Source organism: Octopus bimaculoides, chromosome 1, assembly GCF_001194135.2.
Source record: "Octopus bimaculoides isolate UCB-OBI-ISO-001 chromosome 1, ASM119413v2, whole genome shotgun sequence".
Lineage (NCBI taxonomy): Eukaryota > Metazoa > Mollusca > Cephalopoda > Octopoda > Octopodidae > Octopus > Octopus bimaculoides.
This window is the reverse complement of record NC_068981.1, coordinates 78317621-78328038: the sequence shown is the minus strand read 5'-3', so window position 1 is coordinate 78328038 and position 10418 is coordinate 78317621. Positions and strand designations below refer to the sequence as shown.

At 33.8% G+C, this 10418-nt stretch overlaps 1 protein-coding gene across 5 annotated transcripts in view; it reads right to left on the bottom strand.

Moving 5' to 3' along the window:
• The window catches only part of LOC106871456 (protein sidekick-1), a 648066-nt gene that overhangs the window by 294290 nt on the left and 343358 nt on the right, over positions 1-10418 (bottom strand). For all 5 annotated transcript variants that reach the window (XM_052967564.1, XM_052967565.1, XM_052967540.1 and 2 more), the window contains 2 exons: positions 5130-5420; positions 1694-1799 (listed from right to left, as the gene is read on the bottom strand). In XM_052967564.1, coding sequence (XP_052823524.1) covers positions 1694-1799; positions 5130-5420 — 397 coding nt within the window. The remainder of the gene's footprint in view (positions 1-1693; positions 1800-5129; positions 5421-10418) is intronic.

The window sequence follows — 10418 nt, the reverse complement described above, 5'->3', positions numbered from 1 at the left end:
GTCTGCCTCTTTTACGTCTGCCGTTCACTTTGCCAGTTATGATCATTCGCTCAAGTCCACCCCGGCGCATGACGTAGCCAAAGAACCATAGCTTCCTCTTCATGATGTTTTGCCGAAGTGTCATCTCGCAACAGAGCTTTTCTTGTACCCAGTTGTTTGTCCTTCTTTCCGTCCACGACACACTAAGGATTCTGCGGTAACACCACATTTCAAAAGCGCTCACTCTTTTCTCGTCTGCCTTCAACATTGTCCATGACTCGCAGCCGTACATCACAACAGAGAAAGCGGCAGACCGAAATAACCTTATCTTCAGCAGCATTGACACGCCATGACTCTCCCAGATGTTCTCTGTATCTCTGGTGTGTTTGATTCACTGGTGCTGATTGTGGATCTCAAGTACACAAAATCATCCACTTCCTGAATCATCTCTCCGTATGCTTGTTATTGTGCTTGTCCTCTCCTACTGCTTGACAACTGGTGTTGGATGTATTTATTTTCCCCAAACTTATTAGTTTAGCAAAAGTGACCAATAGAATATATACCAGACTGAAATAACAACTAGGGTCTATATGGTCAACTAGAAACCTTGTCTGTGAAGAAAGTTCTTAAATATAGCTGCAGTCTGATATTTGAACTCAGTCATCACTCCATGCCAACAAGCATCTTAATATCTGTTGGCATGGGTTGTACAGGTCATTCAAAGTCCCTTGGTCTTCTACAACTACAGTTAATTTGAACTGTTAGTGGATGGCAATTTTTCTTTTACCCAGCACTCATTGTTCATTCCTATCACATTTCTCAATCATCTCTCCTGCTTACATGGTGAGGATTTTAAAGCCTACTTTCATTCTCTCAGCACATATGTGTTCTGTTGCACTCTTCTACTTGGTCACATATAAACTGTCCAAAGATATTACTTCAGATACCAGTGTTCCAGAAGATAACTGAAAATATACAGGTGGGGGTGTTGGGATAGCAATCATTTCATTGCAAAAGAATGACCATTGTATAAGTGCTACACTCACCTCGCATGACCTCTCATGTGACACCCTTCAACACTCCGAACAGGAAATAAGAAAAACATTATACTGCAAGAAAACATATCATTTGGAGTCCTGTTGATGTACAATTCTTTCAGACTTGATTTATCTTTAGTTTAGTGCCTATGCTAAAATTTTCAGAATCATGCCTAGTCTGCATTCCTTCAGTTTCATTAACTGTCAGTTAAAGCTAACTTTATCATCAATATCCTAAAATCCAACAACCACAGTCACTCCCCTACTCTTCCTACTTCTTCTCTATCTTTCCATCGTCTTCACTTACTTCATTATCACCTCCACTTCCAAGGCTTTAACATCTGTTTTCTTTTATTTCAACATATTTCCATCATTTCTTCCAATACTAACCGTTGTTACACAAATGGTTTGCCATTCCCACATTCCTTTTCATGACTGGTTCAATCCATAAAATATCTATTATTAGGTGAGAGTCAACTTTAGAATAAGAATTGCACAAGAAACCTTACATGCTTCAATGAAATCAATCAGTCGAAATGTCAGCAAATCCATCTAAGTGATACTCTTAAAAGTGTGCAAATGTTTTATGTGTACAACAAACAAGACACTAGTTGAAGAAAAACAAAAACAAAAAAAAAACACTTAAAGAGAAAGAAAATAGAAAACTTTCAGGTTACCTAGCATTGACGATACAGATAAATTGAGTGATTTCATTGTTGTTAGTAGTTGTATCAACGGGAGGAACAACAATTGTTGGAGCAATTCTTTCTATATTTCTAGGATCTGAAAATTAGTCAATATTAACATTAAAAGTCATTAATTTTATCATTAATTTCATTTAAAATATATTTTTTTTTATGTTCTAGAAGAGCTATTTTCTTATAAAAAGAAAAAACAAAAGGAGAAAATTTTTTTGAAAACTGCTTCATACATAAGAAAATAAAACCAACAAAAAGATTTTAAATATTTTTCAAATATAATTTAAGAGAAAAACAAGTTACAGTGACTATTATCAAATAATTGAATAGAAATAAAATCAGGCAAATAACACCACCACCAACACCACCGCCAAGAAAAACACAGAGGAAAAAATGCTTTTACTTGAAGATTGTTTCTTTTGACTTTTTGTTTTTAATATGCAGATCTTATTTTATTTTTATTTCTTGAGCATTGAAGTAGGAATGGTTTTGTTGATAAAACTAAAACAATCAACAGCTTGATAAAAAGAAACATCATTGAAATGACAACTTTATATATATTTATAATAGAATCACAATTAGCCTAGTTGATGGTTCATCTTCTATTGCTAACATTGTATTATGTCTCAGCAAAGATATATATATTTCCAACTGGTCAAACTAGCAAAAAATTAGTATAGTGTGGAAGTATATAGCTCATTAGTGTGAGCAGTAGAAACAAAATAACTGATGGTTTCAATAGTTCACAGTATTGAACTCCTAATCATTAGTTACGGGTGTAGAAATGTCGTTGAAAAGAAACTAATATTGGACTTCCACTTAAAAGTATTAATGAATTCATTTGCTCTAGCACTCCCTCTTTATGAATGAGAAATAAAAATAGAGTTTGCATTCATATAAGTCTTCTTTCTTCATCATAGTGCTGCAAGTGTTTAAAAGTTTAAAGCTATTTTAATTTTATTACTAACCATGCAGTTTGACTGCCTCTGTTTTAACTTTTATAAGCTTCCCTTATGAGAAACAATGATATAACTCTCTCTTGCTCAGCGTGTCATGCCTACATGTGTTGGTGATCCTGAAATTTTATGCCTTTTTGTCCTGTTGGGTTGCTTTTTCTGGTAGCCATCTCTCTGTCTTCCCTAGCTCCTTCTTCCTTCCAGTTACCTAGTTGTCATCATCTACTCGAGGCTGCTTTTTTCCCCACCTTCAATATATAATCTCCAATGAACTGAGCCTGTTTTCTTCTTACATTGTTGAAAAGCTTTCTGGTGGCCTTTGCTTCTCTAAGGACCTCACTGTTTATCAGTTTATCAGTAAAAGTCACCTTCATCATTCTTTTAAGGAACTATGTGATTGTAATTATAATAAGGCTTTGAACTTGTTAGTTGATGTTTCAAGTCATTCAAATTTATGTAAAGATGGGGTCCATGTACCTTCAAAAGACCTTTTTTCTTACAATTATTGATAGCCTTTCAGTTAGCAATATATGATTGACCTCATCAAAAGCAACACTGGCCTATCTAATCCTTGACTTATTTCTTTCCAATCTGATGTAATGATGATTCCCAAATATTTAAAACTATTAACTTATCTCAAGAGTGTTCCATTAATTATTATATTGTAAATTTACAGGATTTTTGAGATTAATATTGTCTGTATCTCTCTTATTTGCTTATTTTTTGAAGATCTGGATCCATATTTTTACTCTCTTCATTAATCGTACTAAGTAATGTTTAAATATCTTTACTTGTTGTGACAATGAAGACTGTGTCATCTGCATAATGGATATTATCAATACTTTGTTCTGTTATGTCTATACCTGGTATACAACATAACTTATAACATTCCTAATTATACTTTAAGGTGGTGAATTGGCAGATTAGTTGCAGCATTGGATAGAATGTCTAGTGGTACTAATTAAGGCTTAATGTACTCTGAGTTCAAATTGCACTAAAGTCAGCTTAGTCATTCATCCATACATGATTGATAAATTAAGTGCAGCTCAGTAGTGGAGTCATTTCTTCTTTTCTCTCTCTCTATATTGTACCTGTAATTAAAGGTCCAGCCTTATCACAGCCTTATGATTATTTTATCCTAGAAGAATGTTAAAGGGACATGTAACTGGAATATTCAACCACTTACAAGTTAATTTTACAAATAGGAATTCACATGATCAAGTAATGAATGCTCATCACATAAACCAACAGAGAAACAGCCATTAGTTCTTTATAATTAACATAATGATGTATTTTAGGAAAGGCTTCCATTTTTTGTTGAATTCTCTCAAGGCATAAATATAATTTGCAATGAAATTTTTATCAAATTTTCCTATCTAATATTGTGATGGTTCCAAAATATTTAAACTATCAACTCATCCTAAGGGTGTTCCATTAATTTTTATGTTGCTCCACCTCCATCAACCATACTGATATTGTTAGAGGCAGACTTATGAGGAGAGACATTCTGTCTTTGACTATTTGTTCTTATCATCCAGACATACAATAACTCAAGAGTCTCCAGTTTAAGTTGACAGGAGGGATTTGAGAGTTTGGTTAATGTCGCTGCAACACCAAATGACCACATTAGCTTATCTACCGACCTACATAGGCCAGTCTGCTAGCAAGTATATTAACATTCTTGATACTCTAATCCATAACATGTTAAGAGAGTGAAACCATGTGATTTTCCAGCTTCTCATTGAAAGAATCATTAAAATATGGTTCCATTCTATTTCATATATGTTGTTCTATGTGAAAACAATTCCTATTACAGTTAAATGCCTTTTTATGACTAACCACACTCAGATAAACTGGAACAAGAAGAGATTGCTAAGAAGAAAAGTTATAAACTTTGAAATTATGACAATGTGGCTGGTTTCCTAGTACTACACATTTTTATGCTTAATTTTCAAAATGACTAAGAATTATGAGAGGTTTAGTGAAATAACTAAAGTTGAACACAACAAGACTAGACTAATGTATGTCTCTTGAAATCTATTATCCTCTCTCTGTGTTTGTTGACATGCAAGCTACATGGTGACCTCAACAGTGCCAGTGACAGGAAAACAGCACCCAGTACACACTGTCAAGTGGTTGGCATTAGGAAGGGTATCCAGCCATAGAAACCATGTCAAAGCAGACAGTGATGCAGTCCTTGACTCATTGGATTCTTGTCAAACCATCCAACTCATGCCAGAATGGAACATAGATGTTAGATGATGATTATGAAATTTCTCTTCAAGATCAGAATTTAAGTTCTGAATACTTAAATAAAAGCATTCTTGGAAGAATTGGAGTTGAAAAAAGTTATGGTACAACAACAAAAATAAATAAATAAATAAATAAAACAAAAAGAGATGACAAGGAAGAAAAATAAAAATGTAACATGACAACAATTAACAAAGATAATTTCTTACTTGTAATGAAAATAGTGAAAGATTCACTGGAAACTGGTTCATCTAGCGTGTTGTTGGCTCTGACATGGAAGGTCCTGCCATCATCATGAGGAGACAAATTCAATAAGACTAATGAATGGTTTACAGTAAAGTCATAACGTTTACTTTCAGCTTTTAAGCTTTTTGTCCCATTGAACCACGTTATTTCAGGAAAAGGCACACTTTCTATAGGAGGTACAGGTAAAATAATGGCGTCTCCAACATTAGCCCTGATTGTTTGAGGTATTGAGGTCATATCAAAAGAGCTGATATCTACAAGCAAAGATGTGAGAAAAGATATAAATCAATAAGTAAATAGATAATAATAACAATAACAATAATAATGCATTATTTACTTTTGACGGATATTTGTCCTCATCTCGTTTGTTGTTAACACAACATTTCGGCTGATATACCCTCCAGCCTTCATCAGGTGTCTTGGGGAAATTTTGAACCTGGATTCTCATTCCTGAGATATTTTTCAATGTCATTATTATTATTATTCAGGTCACAGCCTGGAATTGAACTTGAGCATATGGCATAGTGGCTACTAACCCTAAGATAAGATTCCAAGTTTGATACCAGGCAGTGACCTGAATAATAATAATAATAATAATAATAATAATAATAATAATAATAATAATAATAATAATAATAATGATGATGATGATGATGATGACATTGAAAAAATACCTCAGGAATGAGAACCCAGGTTTGAAATTTTCTCCAGACACCTGATGAAGGCTGGTGGGTATATCAGCCGAAACATGTTAACAACAAACAAGATGAGGACAAATATCCGTCAAATGTAAATAATGTACATAATTCCTCATCTCTTAAATATTAATTAATAATGATTTCTGTATTAATAATAATGATTTCAAATTTTGGCACAAGGCCAACAAGTTTGCCTTGGTGATGGATTACGTAAGCTATGTTTACTTTAGTGATGGATTGTGTCAATCGTATACAAGTAAAGAACTCTTCTCTCTATATCTATATAACTTCTGTTGAGTTACTTCAGTTCTATATAAACTAAAAAATGAATTAGACTGACATGTTTATTTTGAACCTGTGGAAGGCACACGAGATGCAGAAATATAGTTCAACTACAAATAAACAACTGTTGCTTTTGAGTAACGCTTTTCGTCATTAAGTTTGCCTTGGTGATGGATTACGTCAGCTATGTTTATCTTAGTGATGGATTATGTCAATCGTATACAAGTAAAGAACTCTTCTCTCTATATAATAATAATAATAATGATAATAATAATAATTCTTTCTACTATAGGCACAAGGCCTGGATTTTGTGGGGAGGAGGACAGTCAATCACATTGACTCCAGTACTCCACTGGTACTTGATTTATTGAACCTCAAAGGATGAAAGGCAAAATCGACCTCAGCAGAATTTTAACACAGAATGTTGTGACAGACGAAATACTGCTAAGCATTTTGTCTGGCATGCTAATGATTCTGCCAGTTTGGTGCCTGAATAATAATAATAATAATAATAATAATAATCCTTTCTACTAAAGGCACAAGGCCTGACATTTTGGGGGAGGGGACTAGTCAATTACACTGACCCCAGTGTTTCACTGGTACTTGATTTATTGAGCCCCGAAAGGATGAAAGACAAAGTTGACCTCAGCGGAATTTGAACTCAGAATGTAAAGACAGGCAAAATACCGCTAAGAATTTTGCTCAGAATACTAATGATTCTGCTAGTTTGCTGCCTTTAATGGGAACTAGAGCAATGTGAAATGAAGTGTTTTGCTCAAAAACACAATGCACCACCCAGTCAGGGAATTGAACTCATACTCTAACAATCATGAGTGCAACAGCCTAACCATTAGGCCATGCGCTTTCACAATAATAGTAATAATAATAATATTGTAGCCCAATATAAGGAATTTTTCTTTTCCAACAGTCTAATCTGTTCTGTGTATGTGAAATAATAATAATAATAATAATGATTATTATTATTATTATTATTATTATTATTATTATTATTATTATTATTCTACTTGATAAAATGATAAAAAGGAAAGCATTCAAGTGTTCAGTCCTTTTCTACAAACAGCTATTTGTGATATTGAATGAATTTATAACTTTGCAGAATTGTTTTGGCATTTTGTTTTCACCAAGGCAGGTTTATTGTTGATTAACTCAATATTATATTTTAAATTGATGCCAAAGAATGAAGATTTGATTCAAACAGGATTTAAACTTGAAAAATCACAAGGCATAAAAAAACGCAAAGTCAAGCTCAAATAAAATTAAAGAAATTTCAAGTGATAACAACTACAAATTTGAGTTTAAAACTTCAATGGAAAAGGTGAAACTGTCTGTAAACTGAATTATTGGAATTGTAGCTTTCATGAGATATTAGTGTCATCCAAGTTCTTTCATTAAAAGTTATAAACAGCTGTAAGGATTCCTTAAATAATGATAATGGTGGGGCCAAAGCAAGAATGACTTAATCTATATAGATCTTTTTATGGAACTATTATAATTACTTGGTCAAGTTTCTGGTAATTTGTAAAAGTCTAACAGTTTTATTGACTCGAAATGTTAAGAATATCAAATGTTGAACAATGTGTTTAATGTTTTGTGTTTGGAACTATAGAATTACAATAAATATAAAATTTTTCTGAAGAACGAATTTCTTCTTTTTTCTTTTAAAAACTTTTTGATATCAGTAAGCAAAGCAAAAAGAATAGGAAATATTAAAATCTGTAAAAATTTGCTTTAAAGTTTTATATATATCTGTATTTATTTACTTATTTATTTATTTATTTATGTTTTCTACAAGTAACTTTCAGAATGTATTCTGTTGCTGAAGATTATATAATTTTTGTAGGCCGTGGCTTATCCAATTGATAAGCTTGTCAAGAAAAAGTTCATGGACAAAAAGATAATGGGTTTAAACATACCAACAAGATTTATTACTATAATAGCAGAAACTAGAGAAAAAAATATATAGCTGCTGTTCTATTTTTTGTAAGATACAACTTTATTTAGATAATTCCAGCTAAGAACTCTTTTAATACACTTCCTTTTACAAGTTACAATGCAAATAAAGCACACACAAAAATACTCGAGCAATTTCATAAATGTTTATGAGAAGAAATATAGTTGAATTGATTCAACGTGAATGTGTCCCCAATACTTATTTGATCAGCTCTTAAGGGATGAAAGCCAAAGTTAATCTGTGTGGAATTTGAAACTAAAACAAAGAGACCACAATAGCAGTACTCTAATATCACAATCATGTGCAAAACTATTTAATTATTAACCCATTAACATTTAAACTAGCCATATCTGGCTCGAATATTTTATCTATTTTATGCTCAACCCAGCCAGATCAAACCTCTCACACCAACCTGCAATGTCGTTCTAACAATGCAAAAATCACATTGTTGAACTCTCAAAGCTACAAGATAATACATGATTAATTTAAAACAGTGTGAATAAATAAGCTTTACATTTGTAGAGAAACAATAGAGTATTAGAAGGAAAAAAAACTGCAAAAGCCATTGATTAATATTGTTTTAACCTTAGCAGATAATTTATTTCAAGTTAATGTTTTGATGCTGATATTAACTTTACTGTTTTTTTTTTCATGCATTTGGCACCCCCAGAATACTCTGCAAGCCTTTCAAGGCTGAGATAAGGTTTATGCAACTGATGTTCTATTAAAAGTATTGCAGTTGAACAGCCCCAAACAAGATATGAACTGGAAAAAAATTCCAAATGTCCAACGTTCTAGGGAGAAAGAATTGGGTATAATGATTAGTGTGGAGATGAGGGAATTGCATGCATCAAGAATACTAAGAAGGAATATGAGTGAATGAGGATGATGACGGTGTGAGACCTGCCAGCTCTAAGGAGCAGAAGCCAGTATAGTAGCAAAACAAGTGGACCAGAGACTTGAGTATACCCTTTTATGATTGAATTCTAATTAGTTAAATGGCTCTTCCCTAGTTGTGGTTCAGGATATCTGTGTGTAGAAGCAGCACCATTCTAGAAGCAGGAGCAATATTCCACTGTGAGCATTTTGATCATTGTAAAATGTAAAAGCCAACAGGAACTAAAATATTTTTCTGGTTCTGAAGTAAAAGGATTGTCACAAATATGTGGTTCTAGCTAAGCCAAAAATGTGCTTCCAGCAGGAGGGATCCTCAGTGATAGTAAGGCCCAACATTTAGAGTGACTACGAGGGCTCTAACTGAGTGCTGTTCATGTTTAGTCATAGAGTGATAGCATTTTCTTGATATGAGTAGAGCTTGAGAGTTTTTTTTTTGTTTTTGGTGCTGAAAAAATCATGACTGGTATGGCCTCACTGAAAGATTCTTTCAAGGTCTCTCTTTATGGAATCAGTGCAGGTTTGGTATGTGGTGTCTAGCCTGCATGTGGATGATGCATGGTTGGGGGATGTTAGGGAGGAATGAAGAGCCATTTCATCAATGTAAGAGTGGGTACAGGTATCTGTAGTACAAATAGGTCATTGATGGATAGATGATAGAGAGTGGTGGACAAAACTAAAAGGACAACTACAGTTGATTGAGAGTAGGGCAGAAAGAGCTCTATCAACACATGCTGTAATGGTATGATCAGATAGGAAACTATGAATCTCAGGGATGAGAGGTAAGTGAAGCCCATAGGCAGAAAATTTTGAGAGAGAATACACATGTTAGACATGGTTGAAAGCTTTGCTAGTGTCAAGGACAAAAAACACTGGTGAAGGCAATCTTCCAATCTTCCCTACAGTGAGATCCCACAGGTGAGTGACATAAAAATATAAGTCACTGGTAGAATTGGCTCTGCAGAAGTCATTCTGGTCATCATTGAGGATAGAGATTCAAGGCAATGGAGAAGGTTATTGTTGATAGCTGTCTCCATTTCCTTAGAAATGTTGGTAGTGAGAGCAAGTGAACATTAATTAGTTGGGCCAAAAGTGTTGCCTTTCTTTGTAATGAGACACACTGAAGCCTGCTTCCAAGTGCCAGGGTACAACCCTGGAGAGAGTAAGAGATTGAAAAGTTTAGTGAGTAGAGAAGCATGTCCTAGGGAGTCTAATGGAAGGAACATTCTCCAAACAGCTTTATTTACCTACGACAATAAGTAGACAACTTAGTAGTCTCTTATTTGTTTCAGCCATTCGACTGCGGCCATACTAGAGCACCACTTTGAAGGATTTATATTTTAAGCCTAGTACTTCTATCATCTCTCTTGCTGAACTGCCAAGTTACAGGGATGTAAACACATCAA